The 25,789-nt window shown below is 55.6% G+C and overlaps 1 protein-coding gene across 1 annotated transcript in view; it reads left to right on the top strand.

Annotated features, from left to right (window-relative positions):
* Positions 1-25,789, top strand: part of Macrod1 (mono-ADP ribosylhydrolase 1) — a 141,132-nt gene that overhangs the window by 105,953 nt on the left and 9,390 nt on the right. The window contains exon 4 of the mRNA XM_052190931.1: positions 23,214-23,243. Within this exon, the coding sequence (XP_052046891.1) occupies positions 23,214-23,243 (30 nt within the window). The remainder of the gene's footprint in view (positions 1-23,213; positions 23,244-25,789) is intronic.

The raw sequence follows: 25,789 nt of genomic DNA, 5'->3' as shown, positions 1-25,789 counted from the left end.
TGCCCAGCTATCTCAAGAGGTCTGGTCATCACAATCCCCCACCAAAGCAGCTATCCTACACCACCATCCATTTTTTTTTTTTTTTTGAGGACTTCTCTGTATAGCCTTGGCTGTCCTGAAATTCCCTTTGTAGACCAGGCTGTCCTGATTCACGACTCTCGGCCTCCAGAGTGCTGTGATCAAAGGCGTGTACCACCACACCCTGCTAAACACCTGCTTTTTTACCTCAGCCACAGCACTGGGCCTTTGCAGGCAGCAGCCATCTAAAGGTCCGCCTCTCTATCTCTTAGACACCTGAGGAGTCTGGTCCACCCAGGCCTCCAGCCCCTTTCCGGCCGACTTTACAGACTTTACCCCGACATCCCTTTCCCAGTCTTTTGGCAGACTGCTGTCCTGCCCTGCTATCTCAATTCAGGCACAAAATTCATCCCTCCTCATAGGTCATGACTTCACTCCCCTTGACAGGCAGGTTCCCAGAAGGGAAGTTACAGACCTGGGGCGCATATATAGCAGGTAGCACAGGCTAGGCCACTAGGTTTCAGTGGAGACTCACAGAGCTGAGTCTCCAGGCTAAAACCCTAAAAGCCTGCCTGTGCAGCCTGGCAGCAGGTAAAATGATGCAAAGATGGCCCTCCGGTCTCTACCACCTCCTCTTAAACAACCTGAGTGATCTCCCGGGGGCTTCCATAGGACTCCGATCCGACAGCTGCTGAAGGCCCACATGTGGCTAGCTGCATGAAGGAATCTGATCCCCTTAACCTGCCAGTATCTCTACAGATAGCCTCTGCCCTTTCAGACCCCTGAGCCAAAGAGCAGGGCCATTAAAGACTTGTAGCAAGTGCACATGCATTTTACAAAGTAGTCCCTGTTCTTCAACTAAGGTCCAGGGAGTAGCTAGAGCAGGCGTCTATAACAGGACAGAAACACTGAGGCACACAGAGGGAGGACTAGCGAGGTAGAGTCTGATGGACGGACCCCAGTCCCTGCATAGACTAAGCCACGCAGGCTGGCCACCATCTCCGCGCGTGGGCTGCTGAGCCTCGCCTGCCCGGCTCCCACCCTCCCGGGGAGGTTTTGCCTATAATCTTTCTGAGAACCAAGGTGGGGTGTGCATACCTAGTTTCTCCCTCCCCTCCCCCCATACACTCCAAAAGCAAACCTGTCTCACTTCCCACCTGGCCTTTAGCCCCATTCGACCTCAGCTCTTCCTACCCCCTCCCCAGACCTCCCTGGGACCCCCACCCACCCACAGCCAACCCAGCCAGGCAGCATCTCATCCCAAGCACTGGCCCTGGCAGCCTGGGCCATTTCCATTTTAAACCTTCGGAGGAAGCCCTGAGCAGTCGCCCACGGCAGGCACCAGCTGACAGGTGATGTTTGTGCCTCTCCTCCTGGGGCTGGCAGGAAGACACGCAGTTGGCTTTCAACTCCAGAAACCTAAGCCTGGAGCCCCTGTGTGCAGCCGCCTTCCCCCCACCCCCTGTGCTTGCAGGGAGTGGAGCCCCAGCCCGCATCCCTCTGCTAGGAGTCAGAGGTCCTAGGTCCTGCTTGGCGTACACCCACTCTCCCACCCAGACAGCACCCCCCCCCCAACTCCTAAGCTACCTAGAGATGGAAAAGGGTGGGGCTGGTCTCCATCCCCCAAAGGATGCAGAACGGAGACGAGGCAAGGCTGGACCTTGTCACCCCTCACCTCTGTTCCCGTGCCCTGGCTTTATTTATTCACATCAGATCTCTCACTTGGGCCTCCAGGGCCTGGCACACCCCAGCTGAGCTGTGTTCTCTCTTAACCATGTGCCCGGGAGAGCCTGGAAGCCCTCCCGGGGCCCCAGGAAGCCTGGAGCAGCTCCCCGATGCCGTCGCTTCACAACTTTGTCCTCCTCAGAGAGCTCTGATCAACCACGGCTCCCTGCAGCTGGGCAACAACGCTCCCCAGCTTTCCGCCCCTGGGCCTCGGAGCCCCACGAGGAGGGGCGTGCTCGCGGTCTATTGCCTCCTTGTGTAGGAAGCTGGGAGGTGGGGGATCCTGCACTGTGACCCCAGCCCGTTAGTCCCTCCGTTCCACCTTTGCAGCCGCCAGGTGCACAGTCTCAGCCCCCGCCGACACCAGGCTGCCAGTCCACAGCGCGCGCAGGGAGGGAAGTTGGAGGCTGCCTATGCCCCCCTTGAAGTCGTTTTAAAAATAAAACCTCGCTCTAACCGTGACTCACGCGGCTAGTGGGGACGGGAACGCGGCGCCGGGGCCGGCCCGCTGCCCTCGCCCAGCTCGCCCCTCACCCTCCTTTTTCCCGAGTGCGGGGCAGGAGCTGGGACCGACCTGCTCAGCCCGGCGCCCCCCGCGGGTCCCGCTGCCATCCCCCGGGCGCAGCCAGGGCTCTGTTTGGGGCTGCAAGCGAGCCCCCGCCCTTTCCAGCCTCCGCTCTGGGGAAAGGGGCCGCGGGCCGCGAACCCCGCGCCTCCCCGCGGCCGGGCCAGCATCACCCGCTCTGGGCTCTTGACTCTTGAACCCCTTACACCCCGAATCCCAAAAGCTGTACGTCCTCCACCACACCAGACCGACTCCGGCGGCGCGATCCGGCCCGATGCGTGCAGCGCGGCCCCCGCCCCGCACGCCCCAGCGCCCTGTCCCGACCCCCGGCCCGCGCAGCTTGCCTTACCTGCGTAGCGGCCGGGGAGGCGGGTCTCCTCGGGAAACTTTGCGGCGACGGCTGGAGCCTCAGGGGTTATTCCAAGGAGCGGGCGGGAGCCCCAGCCGGAGGGCACCCAGGGGGGCCGGGGAGAGGAGCCCCCGGCGCGCGACGGAGCTCGGTGGCGGGCCCGGGGCGCGGGGCGCGCGGCGGCGCATCTGCCCAGCGGAGCGGCGGGAGGAGTGCGCGGGGTGGCGCCCGGCGGCGGGGTGCGTGTGCCCGGGCTGGTGCGCTCAACGGAGCGAGGGCAGCGGCGGTGGCGGCGGCGGCGAGCAGGGCGCGGGGAAGCAGGCTGTGCGGCCGCCTCTCCCCTCGCGGCGGCGGCGGCGGCGGGGCTGTGCGTGCAGCGCGGAGCGGGGAGGGCGGGAGCGGAGAGGGAGGCGGCGGGCGGGGAGGAGGCGGCGGGGGCGGGGGCGCCGCGCTGCGCACTGGCCGGCGGGACCCGGAGCGGGAGGCTGCGCCGCCGCGCGGGGACTCTGGCCCAGCCCGGGAGAAACGGCGTCCGTGCGTCCCCCCTCCTCCTAGCCTCCGCCAAAATGTCTGGGATGGGGGTGGGGGAGGACGAGTTGGGGAGCTGGTTTCCCCCCACCCCAGGGACTAAGGGGAGGGAGGCTCCTAACACCAGTCTCCAGGGCTAGAAGGAGGATGGCAAGAGAAAGGGGTTCCAGTTCGGGCGTCTCCTCCCCCTACATCGATCCTCTCAGCACCCACTCATTCATCTGCCCATCTATCCATTCATTCATTCATCCGTCCACTCGAACATTCATTCACAAACAGAACCCACCTACTCTGCATGCTCAGGTAGCCCATTCCTCCTTGCCAGGTGCCCCTTCCCCAGCTCAGACAGCACCCCCCTCACCTGCAGCTCTTCCTGCACAGACCCTGTCTAAACTCTTCGCTTTTCCCCGCGTAGGACCCCACCCAGATGTGTAGGAGGGGTCAGATGCCAGTCCCCCTCTTGTCCTCCCCAGATGGCTGGCCTTTGGACAACTTAGTTAACCTCCCTAAGTCTATGTGTCTTGAGGATGAACCGGGAGCATTAGCCCCTGGACTCCTGGAGGGCTGAGGAGACCCACAGTGGGTAGGGGGATGGGGTGGGACTGAAGGCGTTGATTATGGAAAAGTTGTTCTGTGTGCCCTGGGGACACAGGGATGGACGAACTAGAAAGTTTTTTAGCAGGGAAAATACCCGGATGTACCCTTGGGAACACTAACCTCTCTCTGCCCAGCCTCACCTACCCTCCCCCCCAGTCTCCCACCCCCATTCCCATCACCTGCAGACCTTGTTATCTTGTGACAGAACTGGACCATCCCTTACAGACTTAGTTTTCCCCTTGGGTGCTACCTACTCTGGCTGAGTCTCTAACTCTGCTTAGACCCCCTGTGAGTTTCCCCACAGCTCCCAGGCCCATCCCTAGACCTTCATAATCTAAGACCTTCCCCCTCCAAGGCTTCCCAGGCCGCCTTCCCTCAGGTTGCTCACTGTTGCCCCTGAGGGAGGGCAAGCAGCCTGCCTAAGGCTGCCTTCTCTGCCCCTCCCCCAGAAGTCTCTGCCCCTTCCCGCCTCACCTCCTTGCCTCCTCACCTCCCAGCTCCCTTCCTTCCTTCCTCCCCTCCCTGGGTTTGTACTCAATTCACCAAACAGCTATTTTTTTCCTCCCAATTTTTATTTATCGCCCAAACAGCATTATACCATCAATAAAGGAAGGGGGAAAAAATCACCCACAATGCCACTGCCCTGTGGCGTCAACAGCTTCCCGTCCCCTGCTCCCTTCCAGGCTTGTCCAGGCACAAAGCTGGCTATAATTTTCACAGAACTGTGGTTTCCGTTCTGCCTGCCTAGACCCCCAGATGGACTCGGGGCCCTAGGGCTCTGTCTCCTCGGTTCCTCCTCTGTGTCCCTTAGCATGTGGCTCAGAAATTCTGTGTCTTCCTCCTTTCCTAAAACAACCCCCCTCTACCTCCCTACCACCCCATGCCAGGCAGCAGGCTGGTGTCAAGCAAGCCTCGGGCCTCATACCGAGGTGGATAGTGTGCCCAGGGCTTGACTTGACACAGCACACTTAGATATCAAAATATCACCTTCACAACTGTGGCTTTAATGGTTATGTGATGTCGCTTCCAGTTGATGAACTGTACCTCGCTTAGCAGGATCTCCTGCACACAATTCAGGGAATCCTGGGGGAGGGCCACCGTGCTGGGTACGATCTGGGACACCAAGGAGACCACTATGAACCAGGTTATACTGGGTGCAAAGCTGGGATTCCAGAAAGGCTACCCAGCACGTACTCACCCCTGGATGAAGCAGGATGAAGTAAGCTTCTTAGGGACAGCGGCTGTGCTCCTGCGGCTTGGGGGGGGCAGGTGAAAAGTCACAGAACGGGTGCAGCAGGAGCCCATTGCAGAGATGAACGCCCTAATCTCGTGGAATCGAGTGGAATGTCCGGTGCCACTGAGCAAGAACTCTTGGCTGGAGCCAGGGATCAGAGTCAGGAAGCCCATGGTGGCGGAAGAGGCTGAGAAAGGCAGGCGGCGGGTGTACAGGGTCTCAGAGCCGTGGACTACATAGGAACTCTGGGAGGAGCGGGGCATCAACCAAAGACGTGACTCCAGGGCACCAAGTCAGTCAGCTGAGATCTGTGAATATAGTTTGTTCAGTCAACAAATATGTGATAAACCACTGTATGCTGTAGGCTACAGGAGAACACAGGATGATGGTGAAAGATACAGTTAGTCTTGGGAGCGGCTCTGGGAGGCCCTCAGCATTGAGGGCAGCACAAGTCACCCAGTAACACTCTGTGCCTTCAACCTTGAGTTCGCCAAGGCCCAGCTCCTCCACTGGGGGCGGGGCAATAACCAGAACAATGTCCTGCAGCTCAGAGTGGGCCCGCCCTCCCACTGGCAGCAAGGTCAGCCGGCCCCGTCCACAGCCTCCTCTCCCCAGCCTCTCAGCTGCCACTTTCCCTCTCAGGGGTGTGTGGCTTCAGTTTGACACCTGATTGTGCAGAGGCCAGGGACCCTCAGCACTGTCCCATCCTCCACTGTCTTACGCTAATGGGGCCATCACAGACTTCCTGTGGCTACTGTGACAGTCAGGAAAGGTCCTAAGATGCCATCACAGACTTCCTGTGGCTACTGTGACAGTCAGGAAAGGTCCTAAGATGTTGTCTATACTATGAATTGCCGGGCTAACTGGACTTGGCAATATTAGACTGTTGTCAGCCAAGGCTGGGCCAGTCTCCGGCCTGTTCTGGGGTGGGGAAGGATAGGATCACCCCCACTGCACATTTCAACCATCATCATTAGGGACATCCTTTCTGGGGATTGCAGAGACTCGTGGTCACTGGCTACCTGGTCTCTCTGCACTCCAGTGATGTGATGCCCAGGGCACTCGGGGACATTTACTGGGCTTGTGAGCATATGGACTGTGAGATAGCTGTGCACACTGCTTCAGGAGCTCCTGCCTGGCACACAAGCCCTCACCTTCCAGCAACGCTTCTGGTCCAGGAATCGGCTCCACTGTGCCTCCCTTCTGCTGTCCTCCGCTGAGTTCCTGTTGGCAGAGTACTGAGGGTTGAAGTTTCTCCCAGAAAGCAAGGTAGAGGGCTGCGGGTGCCTGTGAGTCTCAGGAAGTCTCAGAGAGCAGGACCTTCAGTGTAAGATAAGGAGATCCAGGAGCAACCAGAGATGGGCTAAGTCCAGTATGCTAAGCCCAAAACTCTCTCTCTCTCTCTCTCTCTCTCTCTCCCTCTGTCTCTCCCTCTGTCTCTCCCCCCTGCCCAAATGACTTACCCATAGGCCAAAGCCTGGCCATCCAGTCCACAGAGTCTCTCCCTGACTCCCTTGTCTTCCCCTTTCTTGGTGGGCTATAACTGAATACCATGGCCTGGGTAATGTATAAAGAGAAAGGATTATTTAGTGAAAGGTCCTGGTCACCGGCCACATCTAGTGTAGGTTTTATTGCTGATAGCGATTCTACTGTGTCACGTAGTAAGACAGAGCAAGCTAACCAATATATGACTCTTTTTTTTCTTCTCTTTTTTGTTTGTATGTGTTGTTTTGTTTTTGAGCCCATGTAGCCCATGCTACTCAGAAATCCACCTGCCTCTGCCTCCCAAGTGCTGGGATTAAAGGCGTGTGCCACCACCGTTCAAGGATGTCCTTGAACCCCACCCCCAGTTCCCCACCCCCCTACCCCCCTCCTCCTGCCTTCACCTCCCTCACCACACCTGACTGTTTCTTCTTTAAAAGCCACTAATGTTGGGGCTGAGGTGTAGCTTCAGTGGTAGAGCACTGGCCAAGCATGTGCATCCTGAACTTCAAAAAAAAAAGGGTGTGGGGGGCACTAATTCCATCATAGGGGTCCCATGACCTCCTCTAATCCTAATTGTAGCCCAGAGACGAATACCTCAAAGTATCACTTTAGAAATTAATATTGTTTTGATTGTTTTTCTTGTGCTAGAGAAGGAAACCCAGGGCCTTCTGAGTGCTAGGCCAGCACTCAGTCTACCACAGACTTATAGTTAAACCACCGGCCCTTGGTTTTGTTTTAAGATCAAACTAGGGCTAGCCTTGAACTCCTGGTATTCCTGACCACTGGGGTTGCAGGTGTGTCACCATGCCCCAGATGTGTGGTGCGGGGACGGACCCCAAGGGTTCAAGCGCACTCGGCAAACACTTGCCAACTGCACCGCACCCTCAGCCCCTTCACACTTGGCATGATGACCTTCCTTTCATTTAGCATCAGCAGACAGTGCTGTCCCTGTTGGCAGGCCTATAAACTTGTGGGCCATCAGACCCCTGGCTCATAAAGCCCAGGGCAAAAGGAGCAAGAGCCCCCAAGGCACATCCCAGTGTGAGTCGTGAAGGATAAGGACTGCAGTGATAGTATTTTCATATTTATATATTGTATGTGTGGGTTCAAGTGTGGAGCTCAGAGGACAATTTCCAAGAGTCTGCCGTTCCTTCCACCAGGTCACCAGACTTAGCAGCAACTGCCCATACCCACTGAGCTCCCTCACTGGCTCCGGCGATCTGTTCTGTGTTTCTCTTTGTGACAGGCTCTTGTGCCTTCTGTGACCCCCTCTTTCAGATGTCAGGCAGCACTCTCACATGTCCGAAGCCAGGTAGCAGATGCTATCACAGTCATGTCTTCCTCCTGGATCGTAGTAAATTAGCAGATGTCATGGCGACTTAGACCCAGGGCCTCCAGACTCTGGGATGTGCCTTGGGGGCTCTTGCTCCTTTTGCCCTGGGCTTTATGAGCCAGGGGTCTGATGGCCCACAAGTTTATAGGCCTGCCAACAGGGACAGCACTGTCTGCTGATGCTAAATGAAAGGAAGGTCATCATGCCAAGCCAATCGGGGCAGCGGTGGCAGCGGTGACAGAGCCGTCCCAAGGCCAGCTGTGATCGTAAAATTGTGAACTACTTAGAAGGCTGTTCCAAGGACAGATCCCAGCTCTACTGTCTGGATGTGTCCAGGGTGGAGTCTTGGTGTGTGTGTGTGTGTGTGTGTGTGTATGTGTGTGTGAGCACTGGGTGTGGGTGGGAGAAAACTCCAGAAAGTATCAGAAACCAGGCTTGGTCTCAAGATTCTCCCTGGCTGCCTGTCTCTCCAGAGGGACCAAGACTGAGGCTTCTAGGCCCGAGCTTCTTCACCCCTCCTTCCCCAGGGGCGCCTCCTTTTCTCCCTCTGAGTGACATTACCCGTACCCCAAGTCTTTCCCTCAGGCTGCCCCTTCCTTCTAACATGCTTTTGATGGTCCTTGAAGCCTAGTTTACACATCCAAGTCCAGCACAGAGATCGGAGCTGTTGCTTAGAGAACTGTGTTGAAAGAGACCAGCGTGTGTAAGAATCGGGGCTAGATGGTGCTGGGACGGACAGACAGGCTGACAGAGGAGCTGAGGCCCGAGGGGCAGGCTTAATCAGAGGCCATGCCTCTTGGCAGCAAAGAGGAAAAGTGGCCAGATAAAGGTAGGACCCCAAGATAGAGGAAGCCTGAGGACCACCCTGTAATCGCCCAGGAGGGAGAAGAGAAGACAGGTTGGTGATAAAGGCTTCTTCTATTGGGGCCCCAGCCTGTGGTGATGTCCTTCTCTGTCACAGTGTCTCTCTGGCCTCTGGGTTTGGTTCTTTCTGCTCCTCCTCCTGCTCCCTCTACTTCCTGCCACAGTCACAGGGGCTCTGTGGGTTCCACAAGGCTCAATACCTAGCTAGCCTATCAGGGCCGAGGAAAACCTCCCTGGGACTATAACTCCAGACACACACCCCTCAGACCTCTGGGGCCCCTCTGCAGATTCTGTCTGGTACCACAGGGCAGCTGAAGCCACTACAGATGGTACCCTGGGAGGGGCTGGAGTCTGAGGACTCCTGATGGGAGCCCAGGGTCTCCTCTCAGAACTCTGATATTACAGAGCCAGGGCAGGAGACACAGACACGTTCCAGACCCTCATTTGCTACTGGGCAAAGTGGCAGAGGAGGGCAGCTGAGCCCAGGCCTCAGAACACAAGACCTACAGGTGCCGGGCTGGAGTGAGGGGTTGGCTCGGGTGGGCTCACTCAAATGTCCTCACCTACTAGGCACCGGGGCTCCAACCAACTAGCTGGGCCTGGCAGGTTTTAAGCTCAGAATGCTGCCGAGGCTGGGCATGTGAGGAGAAGGGGGAGGGGAAGAGGGCCAGTGCCAGCCATGGGGCGGGGTGGGTTGCCAGGCAACCTCCACGCGGCTGCCACCAAGGAGGGATTCTTAAAGAGCTGAGCAGAGAGGCTGGGCCTCTGAGGGCTGAGGCTGGGCCTCGCATACCAATAGCAGCCACGCAGGTTTCCTCCCTCCTCCTTCCATCTTCCCTCCTCCTTCTCCCCCCTCCCTCCACAAAGTAGAGCTGGAGCTTGGAGATCAGGGGACAAAGAGGAGGGCACCCGTGTCAAGGGACTCGGGGCTGTGAAGGCAGGGGCCAGGCCGAGTCCATCTCCGTCCCCACAGAGAAAGAAGCCTTGGATGTAGTTAGATGGCCTATAGTGCACGCGACACCCTGAGCCCCCAACCCCTTAACATTAAGTCCTAGAGCCAAGAATGGGAGGGGATTTGGCCTCTGGGGCGTGGCCCAGCTCACTGGGATTAGTCAGATATAACAGGTCTCATCCCTTCTCTGCTGCTGAGCGACCTTAAGTAGATTTTGTCCCGAGAACCCTGAGGTGACCACAGAGAGCCACCAGCTCTGAAGAGGAGATGGGTTCTGGACAAAGCTGTCTGGTGGCAGAGAAAGTCCTTCTTGTTGTCTAACTTGAATTTCCCTTGCAGAAAGCAGTCCCTGTCTTTCTCCTGTCCTTACTGCTTGCCTGGCTTCAGACAACTTTGTGTTCAGAAGCAATAGCAGTGGGGACTGAGCTGGGCAGCTGCTTGTCCATTCCTTTTAGGGACCCCTTTCCCAGCCATATAGAGGAGTTAAGTCTCTGGGGGTGGGGGGAGTCTCTGAATCAGGGTGTCTGCCCCGAGTCATAGACAGTGTTTTTGTGCTTATGAGTGTCATCTGAACAAGAGTCTAAAGTTGTCTCTGGGACATAGGAGTGCTCTGGAAGCCCCAGGGACAAGGGGCTCTCACTGGGTGGGTCCAGGGGCGCTTTCCCCTGTAGCCCTGACTCCATGGCTCTCCTTGCTCTACCTTGTACCTACACCGTGTGGGCTCAGCCTTCCAGCTCGCCCCAAGCTCTACCATGGAAGAACCCTAGTCAGACCTGTAAACCTGCTCGCTACCTCCGCCCTCAGCAGAGTCACAGTACTCTCTCCAAAGCGCCCCTCCCTGAAATCCAGGGCCTCATTCTCCACCCCATCCACACCCTTCACTGCCCACCACCCCAACACACAGACACAGTGTCTGTTCAATGAATAAGCATCTGTCTGCTTGGTCTGCAAAGGGTGGTTTTGTTTGGGAATGAGGAGATGACTCTGGGTTCCAATCCCTAGAACACACTTTAAAACAAAACAATTAAAAACAGCAATAACAACAAACCAGGGTATGGCCACGTGTGCCCCTGTAACCACACACTGTGAGGGGCAGAGACAAGAAGATGCTGGCCACCTCAAGTTTAGTGAGAGATGCTGTGTCAAGGGAGTTAATCAGAGTGGTAGGTCGGGAAACGAGGTGGTTTACTCTGGCCTCAGCAAGTACCCGCACACACTCACTCGTAAACCCTTAATTAGTTGCTTTTGTTTTTTTTTTTTGTTTTTTTTGTTTTTTTTAAAGATTTATTTATTTATTATATGTAAGTACATTGTAGCTGTCTTCAGACACCCCAGAGGAGGGCATCTGATCTCATTACAGATGATTGTTAGCCACCATGTGGTTGCTGGGATTTGAACTTAGGACCTTCGGAAGAGCAGTCAGTGCTCTTAACCGCTAAGCCATCTCTCCAGCCCCTGTTTTTTGTTTTAAAGACTTTTTTTTTTCTTTTCTGGCTTGGTTTTACAGTGCTGGGGATTGCTTTTGTGACCTCAAGCACCCCAGGCAAATGTCAATCACTGAGGGACACCCTTCATCTCCAGTCAACCTTTGAGACCCACAAATGAGCCCTTCCTACCACAGGCCGCCTGGCTGGTAAGAGCCCACCAGGCAGATGAGAAAGTGAGGCCTTTGTGGGCCCAGGGTGTCAGCTCCAAAGGAAACAAGAGACACACAAGGGCTGTGGGGAGGAGTGGGTGCTCAGGGAGGCCCTGCAGGGAGATGGCAGTTCCATTGAGACCTGATGGGAAAGACAGAGCCAATCTAAGAAGAGCTGGGAGAAAAGTGAGCCGCTGGAAGCTGTATATGCAAAGGCCCTGGGGCATGAGCGTGCCAGACCTATTTGAGGGAGAGAAAGGAAGACAGGAAATTAGGAGGAGTGAGTATGGGATGCAGCGGATCCTTCGTGGAAGAGAATATGGATTTTATTCTAAGTATAATAGGAAGCTATTTGAGAGGTTTAAGCAGGAAAGTGACATGATCTAATTTATATTTTAAAACGATCATCCAAACAACCACTTTGGAGAGCAATTTGGCAATAACTAGTAAAGTTAAAGATGCCAGCCTGCCCAGAGAAACGCCGGCAGACAGACGGAGTGGGCAGAGAAGCCCCTGCCACGTCTTGGAGAGGCCAGGCTGGGCCACCCATCTGCCAGTGTAGAGAATGGGGGTTGCCTGGGGGGTCTCCCTGGGAACATGCCCCTTGAGAGTGCAAGCCCGTCCTAGTGAATGTCGGGGTTTATACAGGACAGTGAGAGATCTCCAGGAACCCCAGGAAACCTATCTGCAGGGCACACACAGCAAAACTGGACAAAACAATAATTTGTTATCTGGGCAGTGGTGGTATTTGCCTTTAGTTCCAGTACCCAGGAAGCAGAGGCAGGCAGATCTCTGAGTTCACGGCCACTTTGGTCTATAGAGTGAGTTCTAGGGTAGGTAGGACTAACAGACTGTCTTGAAAAACCAAACCAAACCAAATCAAGCCAGCAAAAGCAATAATACCCAGCACCAAAGAGGGTAAGGAAGTAGGCCAGCCTGGGTTATCTAGCAAGACCCTGCCTGAAAACAAATCAAAACAAAACAAAACAAAACAAAACAAAAAAAGCCTATGCAATTCCATGGCGTGTCTAAGAGGAGGCACCTTACCGTTCTGTACCAGTGTAGGTTTATCTGTTGAGACAGGGTCTCTATCCCAGGCTGGTCTTAAACTCTAGATCCTCCTGCCTCCCTCCATCACATAGGTCCTGAGGTTATTAGGGTGCAGCACTGTGCCTGGTTTCTGCAGTGCTGGAGACTGAGTGTAGGCAGGCTGTCGTGCGTGCTAGGTAAGGATCCTACGAATGGGCTACGTAGCCCGTGTCGTGTCATGAGTTTATTAGGCTCTGTGGTAGGTCTGTTTCTATTGCTGTAATTGAATACCAGAGGCTGAGTGACTTAGAAGGAACAGAGATTTACTTCCATGATGGTTCTGCAGCCTGGGAATCCTGAAGTGTAGTGTGCCAGCATCGGGTAAGGGCCTTGTGGGTGTCCTTATGGGGCCCACAGCATCTCTTGGAAGACAAAGCAAGATGACAGCTTCAGTTGCTTGTCCTCTTAGGAAGCCACTCATGTCGTTGAGTATGATGGCCCACACCTGTTACCCTAGCACTTAGTAAGTGCTGGCAGGAGGATCAGAACTTCAAGGCCAGTTAACAGTGGAGAGCCTTCCTCACAGACCCACCAGCACTTTAATTAGCATGTGTTCAGGCCTCAGCCTCAAAGCTAGTCTGAAGCCACCATGGGCTACAAGTGACCCTGTCTCAAAAACCAAAAGCACCACCAACAATAACGACAAAACACCCAAGATATTCTTTAAAAAAAAAAAAAAAAGCTAAGGCTCAGAGATAGCAGAGGCCCCTGGAGGTCACCTGTCTTTGGCCACAGTAGGGCCTACCTAGATAGAGCTAAGCAGAGGCTTGAGGCAGCCTTGGTGACCCCACAGCACCTGACAGGGATCTCCAATCTGCCCTTGCCCCACCCCGCCCACTTGCTCTGGTCCCCTCCTCTCCCAGCTGACTGCCTGAGGTTCCAGCCCCTCATTCCTGCAGATCTGGATTCCTGAGCTGGAGCGACACCCGGCTGGCTGGGGCCCAAGCCATCTCCTGGTAATTGGGTTTCAGGGATGCTCTCGGATATGCTAATAGCAGGACGGAGTGCTGCTGGCTCCTGGGGGAAGGGAGGCCTGCTGCAGCCGGGGGTCTGCAGCCCTGCCGGACTCCACGGAAGGATCAAGCAGCTGGACCCAACCCCAGCCACTGGCTTCCCACCCTCATGACCCTGGGCAAGTCCCTCAACCTCTCTGAACCTTCTCTGCACGTGTGTTGCGAGTGGCAAAAATAACAGGAGTCCATGCAGGGTCCCTGGGGACAGGTGGGAGAGAGAGAGAGGGAGAGAGGGAGAGAGAGAGAGAGAGAGAGAGAGAGAGAGAGAGAGAGAGAGAGAGAGAGAGAGAGAGACCACGGAAGCTCCTGGCTGAAGCTGCCCAGAGCGCTGGCCTGGCCAAGGTTTGTAACTATCCTTTGGTTCTGTTGATGCCTGACAGGTCCCACCAGGTGTGTGAACAGGGACCTGCAGGGCCTGAGGCTGAGGGTGACTTGCCTCTCCTGCTGCTTACACTGTCCCTGACGCAAAGGCCAAGCTACAGAATGGATGCCAAGTGTCACCTGAGCTGGAGCTGACTTGGGGCTGCTGCCGGCCTTTGGGCTGGGAGGGTTGTCCGGGACCCCCTGAAGCCCTGCAGCGGCCACCCTAGGAACGCCGGCAGGCAGGGGTGGAGACCCAGGCCCAGGCCCAGGCAGGGACGGCAGCCAGCTAACCCACGTCCATCTCTAAATGTCTGACTCGGCGGGTGGCTCTTTTAGGGCTGGGGGTGGGGGGCGGGCAGGGTCCTGGGGTATAAGAATGGGGACCACAAAGCGGGTCAATCAGGGTGACCAGGCAGTGAGGCTTCATGGAGGTGTGAGGTCTGAGAGCCTCGTTTGCTCATTCGAGGAGACTCAGGAGAAACAGAGGAAGGCCAGGGACCACAGGAGAGAAAGCTCAGATTGGCCAGTGTGAGGCAGGCATGTCTTAAGCTGTGTTCATATTTTATAATTATATTTTATATATAATCTTTTTGTTTGTTTGTTTTTTTGTTTTGTTTTTTTTTGTTTTTTGTTTTTTGGACTTGTTTTTTTCGAGACAGGGTTTCTCTGTATATCCCTGGCTGTGCTGGAACTCACTCTGTAGACCAGGCTGGCCTCGAGCTCTGAAATCCGCCTGCCTCTGCCTCCCAGAGTGCTGGGATTACAGGCGTGCGGCACCACCGCCTAGCTATATATAATATTTTATATACAAATGCTTAGCCCAGGGAGCAAACAAGCCAAACCTTTGTGCTTGGTAAAGTGTAGGCTCCAGAGTTGGACCAAGCAGAGTTTGAGTCATGTTTCTACCACCTTAGTGAAGTCAGGTCAGGAATATATCTGAGCCTCAGTTTCCCCATCTGTAAGATAGAGCTGCATATCCAACATGGCCACCCAGCCCTCCCCAGGAGTTGGTGAGCCTATCTTCACAGTAGTTCACCCTCTCCGTGCACCCTGACTCCCAAGGCTGCCTGAAACCCAGCGATGGTCCCCATGTGTCCTCTGAAGGACACTGGAATCCGTACCCCAAATCCACACACTGATGGTGTCTGGGAGCCTTTGAGAGCTGCGTAGGGTCAGATGGGGTCATGAGAAGGGGCCCTTTGGGGGGTTAGCAGATTTTGTTTTCAGTCACAAGTACGTACTCCAGGCAAGCCTCACTGTATAGCCAAGGCTAGTCTTAAACTCCCGGGGCCTTCTGTCTCCATTTCCTAAAATGCTGAGATTACAGGCATCTGCCTAAAGGCACTTTCTTTTTAGTTTTGTTTTTGTTTTTGGACATTCATACTTTAACATCAGGGCCGTTGAGGACCTGATTAAATGGCTCCATCAGCAGATAAAGACTCGGAAGGGAGCCGGGCGGTGGTGGCGCACGCCTGTAATCCCAGCACTCTGGGAGGCAGAGGCAGGCGGATTTCTGAGTTGGAGGCCAGCCTGGTCTACAGAGTGAGTTCCAGGACAGCCAGGGCCACACAGAGAAACCCTGTCTCAAAAAACAAGCAAACAAGGCACAGAGGGAGGCCCCAGATCACAGGTCACAGCTGGGGGCTTTAAGATCACCCCTGGCGAAGGGCAGGGCACCGGCTCCTTCTACTCAGGATTCTGTCCTGAAGCAAGTCACTTCCATTTCCCCACCTGTAAATGGGGCAGGAGGGCACATGTGTCATTGTTAAGGTGGCCTTGAAAGCCTGGGTGACAGCTGGCTGGGGATGGATTTGGTAATAAAGCGGCAGCCCTGTGCCCCACAAGCTCTTCCTCTACCGGTCACTGCCAGGCCCAAGCTGACACAGGCTCGTTTCACACCTCAGCACCACCACAACACTGTGGTAGGCAGCGACCTTGGCCTGGGGTGGGGGTGGGGGGTCAGAGCTTGTCCAACATGGTGACTGCTTGCCCAGCTTGAGGTAGCTTTGAAGTCTCTTGTTTTATCTTCAGAATTCAGCATCTTATTTTACATCGTATTCCATCTGTGGGAGTTTCTAATCTAAAGCACGCTTTAAACGACTCGCCCTCTTGGAACACGGATCTCTGCCGCAGGCCTGTGGGAGCGGGGGAGGAAACAGCGCCTTCCCTGGAACAGAGCTTAGGGGGCAGCTGTCAGTCTGTGTGGCACTGGGACAAAGCCTCCACAGAGCCCTCCTTGTAGGTGGCAGCCTTGTACCTGACAAGGCATGGGGACTCTGGGTGTGAGACAGGACCATGTGGGCGGTCTGACCTCGGCGGGGCCTATCTGACGCTGTAGCCCCCAGAAGCACAGCTTTTCAGGTGTCCAGCTCCAGGGGCCCCCGTTTCCCCTCCTCTCCCTGCCCTCTTTCATCTCTACCTCAGCCACAGGGCCCTGTGCTGTACTTCCAAGCTGGGCTTCTGCCTCAGGGCCTTTGCCCAGCCAGTCTTCGCCTGCTGTGTGCTCCTCAAGCCTCCCCTCTCAGCCGCTCCCACCAGGTCTCCTCTATCTTCCCTTTGATCGCCATCATGACCCTGGTGCTAACTGTCGTTCACGTTTATGCCTGTGTAGCTTTGACTGCCACCCTGGAGTGAGCTCCGTTCCAGCAGGGTCCACCTTCACCCCAATGCCCAGCTCACAGTAGCTGGGCGCTAAGCTGAGGTCTGGCTGACTCAGGAGGAATGAGGAAACAGACCAGTGAGCACTCAAGGGTTGAGGGGAGCAGCCCCCAGATCCCCAGTTGCTTTAGACAGGTGACACTGACATGCCAGGGCAAGGCGCACATCCAGAGCTGAGGTAGACGTGTGGAGGCAGGAGCCTCCTGGGGCGTGTGCAGGGGCCGTGCCAGCTTCAAAGTCACTGCTGTGCCTGCTTGCCCAGCCTTTTCCTGGCCCAGGCACCTGCTCAGCGCTTTCCTCGGGTCACTGGTAACTGACTCTTCTCTGCATCCCCCTCTCCCATCTCCCTCAGAAGGCCACCCCCTCCTCCCAGGCATGAAGGACTCAGTCCCTGGCTGGCTGGGAAAGCCAGAAGGTCGCTTGGCCGCTGGCTGTGGACCAGCCTTGTTGTAGCGCCATTCCCGTCTGTGGGCTTCCTGCTGGGCAGGCTGGTGAAGAGCCTCACGTGGGGGTTGGCAGGCCTCAGTTCAGTCCATGTGCAACCCACATCGTGGGCAGACTTGGTGCATACAGCCCATAACTGTCCAGTTCTTTCAATAATCATTGCTGAGGTTTGGCCTGGTGGCACACCTTTAATTCCATCAACTCAGGAAGTGGCAGCAGGAAGATCAAAAGGACTAGGTCCAACCTGGGATACAGAGTGTGTTCAGACCAGCCTGGAAGACACAGTGAGACCCTGTCTAAAAACAAAATAACAGCCGGGCGGTGGTAGTGCATGTCTTTAATCCCAGCACTCGGGAGGCAGAGGCAGGTGGATCTCTGCGAGTTCGAGGCCAGCCTGGTCTACAGTACAAGTTCCAGGACAGCCAGGGCTACACAGAGAAACCCTGTCTCGAAAAACCAAACCAAACCAAACCAAAAACAAAACAAAACAAAAAACATTGAGCTGGGGATGTGGTTTAGTGGGAGAGCACTTGCCTAGCATGCAAGAGGCCGATAGTCAGTCCCCAACACTGCCGATAGTCAGTCCCCAACACTGAAGATAGTCAGTCCCCAACACTGAAAAAAAGTCCCTAGACACCTGCTGTGTACCAGAGCTCTGTGCCAGGCCTGCTGGTGGCAGTGATCAGAAGGCTGCTTATTTGAAGAGTAGGGAGGTGTGGACAGGGGGGGGGGGGGCACTGTAGGGAAGACTGAGGAGTGGATGGGTGGGGCCTCACCTGGGCCCTTTCCAGATCCTGAGAACAACAGAGAGGTGCTCCTTACTCAGGGAGTTCAAGGGCTCCCTGTTGAGAGGTTTTGGTTTGTTTGTTTTTTTTGTTTTTTTTGGTTTTTTTTTTTTTTGGCTGGGGATGGGACCTGAGACCTCTTGCCTAGGGAGCTAGGCTCTACCTGAGACATACTCCCAGGCCTGGGACACTTTTAATTGGGAAACTGAGGTAAAAGAAAACCGGCTCAATTTACATTGTGAGGAAATTGTCTCCATGGCTCAGGGGACAATTTCTGTCTCTGGAAAATGGTAGCAGTGTCTCCCCAGAGAGGCAAGCAGTGCAGACACCCTGCCCAGCAAGCTCACAGCTGCCGTGGAGACTCTGTGCCTCAGTCTACCCACCCCACCTCCACTAAAAAACATTTTTTTTTTTTTTGAGACAGGGTTTCTCTGTGTAGCCCTGGCTGTCCTGGAACTCACTCTGTAGACCAGGCTGGCCTCAAACTCAGAAATCCCCTTGCCTCTGCCTCCCAAGTGCTGGGATTACAGGCGTGCGCCACCACCGCTCGGCTACTAAAAAACATTTTAAATGCCATCATGTGACTTTTTCAGAAATATATTAATATTACAACATTTTAAAACATTTCCTAAAGCTGGACGTGGTAGCTCTGCCTGTACTCCCAGCACCCAGGACCCTGAAGCAAGAAGATCAGAATCAGACCAGGTCATTCTCCCTTAGCTACATAGGAATTCAAGGCTAGCCTGGGCTACATGAGCACCCCCAAACAGACAGACGGACAGACAGAGAGACAAAAATGAGATGTTCCTTGTAAACAGTGAAGCGAGGCGGGGTACCCCTTTGTCCCTGGGCTTCCTCTGATCTTTAGTGGCACTTGCCAAACTCTCGGGGGTTGGCCCTCTTCCTGTCACTGGGCAGTGGCCACCTGCCAGTACCTAACTAGGCCAAGAGCCTGGCCACAAACTTGGGAGTCCCTTCTCTGCCGTCCTCAGGGATGGCAGTCAGAGGGCAGAGTAGGGCCAGGGCCTGAGAAGATGGGAGAGATGTGAGGGGGCAGGTCATGTGAGGGGGCGAGCACAGCAGGAGCTGCAGGGAGGGAGAACCTGGGGAACGTCGAGTGAGGCATCCCCAAACCTCAGCTTTCCGTGGTCAAAGAACTTGGCACTGAGTGACAAGAGGAGGCACCTCAAGGTCACAGGACCCACAGCCAGCTGGTTAGGCTTAGCGGAGGATGGTGAAATCAAACCCGTCCATCTGAGGGGAGTCTCATCTGCAGTGCTGATGACAAGCAGTTCCTACCATGCGCAGAGGACCACGCTTGTCTTAAATGTGTGTGCACTGGCCTGCAACCCGTACCCCATGATCTAGAACTTACACGCCACCAGAGCCGAGAACTGCTCCAGCCCCTTGTTTAAAAACTGGGTGCTTGGCCTGGGCATGAAGGTGCACACCTCCAATCCAGTACTCAGGATGGAAGTGCAGGAGGGTCTCTGCATCCTGGGCTCCAAGACAGCCAGGCAGGAGTACACAGAGAGACCCTGTCTCAAAAAATAACATAAAAATGCTGGACGCCTGGAGGAGGAGGCAGAGGAGGCGGAGAAGGAGGAGGAAGAGGAAGGGGAGGAGGAGGAGAAGGAGGAGGAGGAGAAGGAAGAGGAGAAGGAGGAGGAGGAGGAGGAGGAGGAGAAGGAAGAGGAGAAGGAGGAAGAGGAGAAGGAGGAGGAGAAGGAAGAGAAGGAGGAAGAGGAGAAGGAGGAGGAGGAGAAGGAGGAGGAGAAGGAGGAGGAGGAGAAGGAAGAAGAGAAGGAGGAGGAGAAGAAGGAAGAGGAGGAGGAGAAGGAGGAGGGGGAGGGGCGGGGCTGAGGAGATGCTCTGACTTGGAGCACTTGCTGTTCTTTCAGAGGGCTGAGTTCAATTCCCAGCATGCACAAAGGTGTCTCACAACTGCCTGCCAAGGGACTCCAGCAACTCTCTGGGCTCCTCAGGCACACACAGGTGTGACACACACAGACATATGAATAGTAAGTAAATCCTTTAAAAATAAGATAAAAGCTGGGTGCGGTGGCATGCGCATGTATCCCGGCTGCCGGGAGTCTGGAGCAGAATTGTCTGGCAGATTGGGCAGCGCAGGGAGACCCTGTTCATCTCAGGATAAGCAGACATCTAGGAGTGTCATTTAATGCCCCCTCAATGTGCACAAAGTCCTGAGTTCATCTCTAGCAAGGAATAAACTAAGCACGGGGTGGTGGTGGTGGTGGTTCGTGCCTGTAATCCTCAGAACTCCAGAGACAGAGACAGGAGGATTCAAAGTTCAAGATCATCCTTGGCTACATAATAAGTTCGGGGCCAGCCTGGACTGTGTGAGACCCTGTTTTTAAAAAATGATAAACAGAAACAAAAAGCCTCCTTTTATAGGCGAATTGGCTAATCACAGATCCTCTTCAGGGTAGATGAAGCCAAGATGGTGCTGGGCCTCATCTACCCTTGGACCCCTGGCCTTCCCGGTCCCTCCCTCTGACTGGGTGGACATGAGCCAATCATCCCACTTGCCTCTCCCCAGGGGCAAGACCTCAGAGAGCGGGCCTCAGAATGTCAGGCAGGCGGGTTGGCGTCCTCTCAGGCCGGGGTCCGCTGCGCCCAGCCCAGGTCTCGGCCCCTCCTCTCCTGCCCCAGCAAGGCTTCCTGCCAACCCATTTGGCACTGTGCCCTCTTTGAGCAGGAGCCAGCTTGTTTGCAGCCGGTGTTAATTAAGAGAGAGGTGGTGGGGGGAGGTGGGAAGGGCCGTGGAGGGCAGCTTCCGACAGCCGCCAGAGCTGCCCCAGGGGCTCGGAGGGCTGGAGTCAGGCCTGGGCCCACCTGAGACGCTTCTCCTCTCGGTTCCCACGCGCTATTGCCCGAGCGCGCCCCTTCCCGTCTGCAGCCAAGCCCGCTGGGCGTGGAGCAATTGAGGCTGAGGTAATAGAGGCTCCGGAGTGCTCCTCCTTGCTTTGAGGAAGTGGGCGTGGCCAGGAGGTGTAGACAAGTAACCGCCCCTCTTGGTGGCCTGCCTTCCAGTTCAAAGAGACCCAGATTTAGTCTTTATTTTGAGCCAATGATTTCTGAAGCCTAGGTTGGTTTAGAATTCCTTACATAATAGACGATGACCTTGAACTTCTGATCCTCCTGCCTCCACCTCCCAGAGTGATAAAATTACAGGCATCAGCTGCTATGTCTGGTATATACATGGTTGGAAATCCTACCCAGGGCTCCCTGCATGCACAAGGCCTTGAAGTGTACTACATTTCCCAGCTACCCCAGTCCCACACCTGCACTGTCCCAATCTCTCTCTCTCTCTCTCTCTCTCACACACACACACACACACACACACACACACACATACACCATGAGCTTCAGTTTCCTTCTCTGTAAAATGGGAACAGGAGGTCCTCGCTGGTGACTTGGCTCTGAGGTCCTCGCTGGTGACTTGGCTCTGACAACAAATGGGGTCCTTTAAGAACAGCAGCCTATCTTGCTAAGGATCTGCTCCTTCCACAGGATCATGTCCTGGAGAGCTTCTGGGGACCAGAATGGGACCTCTGCACCTGCCCCTCCCGGGGTCCTTGGCTGCTCACTTGCCTGGCTGACTCCTCCTCCTTCCTTCCTGTGGCCCCCACTTGGTTCTAGGAGCTCCCGGCCGCTCCTCGACTCTCCATCTTAATTAGCTGCTTGTATTAATCTCGAAAGTAACGTGGCAACTTGCAGCCCTGGGTTTTCAGGCTGTGGAATTAATTATTCCCCAAGCGAAGAGCTGTCAGGTCTGGGAGACCAGCCACTGCGAGCCACGACACCACTTAGCAGCATCCTTAGCTTCCGCAAAAAAAGTCCTAGGCCACAGTCTGGCCCCTAACCCTAAAACTGAAAGCCCAGGAAGGTGGGATAAGAGTCAGCCCTGAGGGGAGCTGGAGGCCCGGCCTGGGAGACAGGCCCCTGGGCTTCTAACCTGAGCAGCCACTGGGTCTTGGGGACTTGTGGCCTCCACTACCTCCTTGTCTGGTTAGCACCGGGATTCCTCAGGGTGCAGACCTTGGCCAGGAGGGGACTCCAGGCTGAGCACTGATCACCACAGCCCTGGCATTCTGGCACAGGGGCTGCCCAGCTCCCTTACCTATTCATCACCTGGTAAGGCAGGAGGGGCAGCCAGCTGGGCTAATCAGGAAAGTGGCAGGCATGATGGCTGTCAGGCCCACTCTGCCTGACAGGGTCCCCTCTGGACCATGCAGAAAGCAAGCAAGGAACCTTCCTAACTTTTTGTTTGTTTGTTTTGTTTTCGAGACAGGGTTTCTCTGTGTAGCCCTGGCTGTCCTGGAACTCACTCTGTAGACCAGGCTGCCCTCGAACTCAGAAATCCACCTGCCTCTGCTTCCCAAGTGCTGGGATTACAGGTGTGTCCACCACGCCCAGCTGCAGGGCGCCTTCCTAAAGCAAGGCTGGAGCTGACTCCTTTCTTACGACCGCTCACTCACGACCCTGTGAGCCCGGATGTTCGTCCCAGTTCACATTGGAGATGGAGGCCTGGAGTGGCTGCCCTGCTCACTGGGTGCTGGTTGGCACTCAGACTTCTGACGCGGCCCACAGCATGACTCTCCTCCACCACGGACTCCAGACTCTGTGGCTCCCTGCTTCCTCCCTAGCAGCACATACGCTGCCTTCTTCTCTTTGGTTTTTTAGTCAGGGTCTACGCAGTCCTCACTGTCCTGGAACTCACTGTAGAGACGAGCCTGGCCTCAGATTCAGATCCATCTGCCTCTGCGAGCTGGGATTGAGAGTGTGCGCCCCCGTGCCCCATGTGTAGTTTCTTCTTGGTGGCCTCAGACTGTGTTACTAGGCAGCCTGTGGACCACGAGGGTAAGGAGCATGCTGCTCTGGTCCCCTACACACACCGAGGCTGAAGGCTGGACACTTCTGGGTCTCAAGAAACACCGTAGAGTGTAGAGAGCAGGCCACAGGCTGGGCAGGAGACACCCATAACCCCAACGCTGGGAATGGAGGCAGGAGTGCTACAAAGCCATCCTCTGCTACGCGGGTGGATCTCTGAGTTCAAGACCAGCCTGGTCTATAAAGAGAGTTTCAGGACAGCCAAGGCTACACAGAGAAACCCTGTATCAGAAAAAGGCGGAGGTGGGGGGGGGGAGCAGAGGGGATCAAGCCGGTTCCGTGAGTAAAGGCATTTGCCACTAAGCCTGACAACTTGAATTAGAACCATACCATGGGATCCACTTTGTGGAAGGCATGCAAACTCCTGCTAGTTGTCCTCTGAGCTGCACATACATGCTGTGACCCTCTACACTGCTACTTCTGGGTGGTCAATGGCCTTGGTGGCCTTCCTGTGGCCCCACTTCCTGATCCCCTTATAAGCCCAGGCCCATTAGGAGTCCCCCAGCCCCCATCATTGGCTCTTGCACAAAGGGCTGGGAATCCTATAAAGTCTCAGGACCCAGGCTCCCCGAGCCCAGCTAACTGACTGGCCCTCTACCCTCCGCAACCCTCTGCCCGCTCTGCACTTACCTGGTTTTCTCTCTCTCTTTCTGTCTTACAGCCAACAACTCCCTGCTTGGAGGCGGAGGTGGTGAGTACTTGGACCTTCCTGGGTCTCTTGGGGTATGGGTCTCCTGTTTCACCCTTCAAGACTCTGCTATTTCAGTCAGGCCCCCCTGGTGATAAAGCGAGAGGGCTGGCTCCTTTGTAGGGCGACCCCCCCACCCTGAACTCAAGCCTCCCTCCCTCCTGGCTTGTACAGAACCACGCTGGAATTGGGGGCTGCGGGTCCGTAGACAGCTGAGCTCACTCTGTGCTTGAGGCTAGCCCGGCCTTTGAAAGCCCCTTGCTAATTGTCCTCAGCTTCTCCACTGTCTCTGTACCTTATTCATTTCTGCACTGAAAAACCCCAGGTGTGTGCCAGGTAGTAGGTGCTTGCCCGCTGAGGGCAAGCGATACCCACAGCACCAGGTAGGGAACAGGTGAGTGACAGGGGGACAAAGGCCGCTGTGGCAGGTGCCTCTCGAGGGGCAGCCTTGTGGCCCCACATCTCGGCCTTAACCAGCCTCCCACCACCCACTCAGCCCCTCAGCCCCAGCTGCAGGGCAGCCACTGTCTGCACAACGGCAGAATGATTGGTGAGCCAGGGGGCAGGGGTTAATGCGCCGTGGGATAAATCCCGGGGGCCATGTTTACGGCAGCGGTGGCGGGGCCCAGGCCAGGTTTTAAAAGGGGGAAAAATAAAAGGGGCAGCGAAGGTCAGGAATAAATAAGCAAGGCACTAAGAGCTGTCGGTGACCAGCCAGGAGGCAGGGGGCTGTTTGTGGCTGAAGATGCTTTCCTCCTCCCCACTCTCCTCTAGCTGTCCCTGTGGAGGTCACTGCTTCCCAGGATGGGGATTCGGTGCCCATGGATAGGCCCTTGGGGACCTCTTTGCAAGCCTGCCTTTTAAGGGGAACAGGTCCTTCCGTGGTTGGTGACACCCTGCTCCAACCACAGACCCACCCCACACCCATTCATTCATCACTCAGCACTCTGCCTGTGTGTTCAGGACTGTGAGCTGGATGCTGACAGATCAGCCATGACAGGGTAGTGGGAGGTCTCAGGTACATCAGGGCTCAGCTGAAGGGCCTGCTCAGCGTGAACACTAGGGAAGTTTCAGGAAGGAAGGTAGGGCCTGGACTGGTGAGGAGAGGTGGGAAGAGTGTCCTGAGTGGGGGGAAACAGACAGGTAAGGCCCAAAGATGAAGGGAGCAGGGTATTGAGGAGCCTCAAGCTCACCAGAGGACTCAGATTCCAGTCAGGAGGCCAGAAGAGCATCAGGAACACAAGGAGCCTTGGGAGGAGCCAGGGCTCTAGCATTTCCTCTGGGGAAGGTGAAAATGAAGGAAGCACGTGGGCCCTTCAGCTTACCTTGACCTGCTCAAAACCCTCACAGCCCTCAGAATCACACCTAAGGCTCTCACTGTGGCTCAGAAAACCCAACCACCTCTCGCTCACCTCTGCACTCCAGGCCTTTCCCACAACCACACCTGCCTCCCTGTGCTGGGTCAGGTGCACTCTGCCTCAGGGCCCTTGTACTGTCTGTGACAGAGAGGCACACTCTTGCCTTGGGGGTCCCTGCACTGACTGTGGGGGCGGAGGGGCGTGTGCTTTTCCTGAGGGTATCAAGTGTCTGCTCCATTCCCTCTTACAAGCCTTTACTTGAATGCTGGTTTCCCAGTGGGACCCACCCTGACTACTGGCTGAGGTTGCAGCTCGCTCTCACCCCGCTGTAGCTGTTTTCTGAGAGCCACGCCCCTTCTACCATGTGACAGTTCCTCATCACTACCTTCACTGCCTTCTGTCTATCCCTCAGGCTGGACGGAGGGGTGTGTTGTAGGCATCCCGGTGCCTGCCTTAAGCCATGGGGTGCTCTGGCTTCCTTCTCAGCTTTAGGGGTTCAGAGAGGCTGGCTGATGAGGAGATGGATGGAGCAGTGACCCTGCAGGAAGTAGACTTTAAGTCCGGCCTTTCATCTAAATGCAGCTAAGATTTATGGAGCCTCTGCCGCCATGGCGGGGATACAGCCCTGCTAATAAGGTTGAAACAGGTGGAGGTACAGGACAGGTGGAGAGGGGGGAGGCAGAGCCTCACATCTGACGTTGAAATGCAGCCTGCCGGCTACCTGGACATGCATGCCCCCTCTTCAAATATGACACATCTGTTACCCCATCACCAATCCTGACTTCAGGAAGTCCCTCCTGTAAGAGCTCAGGGCTCTACCTGTCCTTATCTGTCCTCCACTCAGGATGGCTCTAGAGAAGCCACAGGCCAGCAGACACAGTGCCAAGCATCCCAATGGGGTCGCTCTTGTCCCTAGCTCTGGGTCCTCGGAACATACTTAGACTACACAGTGCTCTGCCATTAGAATGTCCTTCCTGTGAGGGTCAGGACCTAGGACACTGAGCTCTGGCGCCCCTCATGGGACATCTGCTCAGCCAGCACAAATGGAGCAGACCCTGTGCTCTCCGTATGTATTTGCCCAGGGCCGAGGGGCACACAGTGGGTCTGTGGGGACTCCGGACTTTGCTCTGCATTCAAGTAACCCAATTTAGAAGCAGGTTTCTCAAGCAAAGGATGCTGGGACTTGGGCCT

This window comes from Apodemus sylvaticus, chromosome 1, assembly GCF_947179515.1.
Source record: "Apodemus sylvaticus chromosome 1, mApoSyl1.1, whole genome shotgun sequence".
NCBI lineage: Eukaryota > Metazoa > Chordata > Mammalia > Rodentia > Muridae > Apodemus > Apodemus sylvaticus.
Note: the sequence above shows the minus strand (reverse complement) of the source record. Positions and strands in the feature narration are given on the sequence as shown.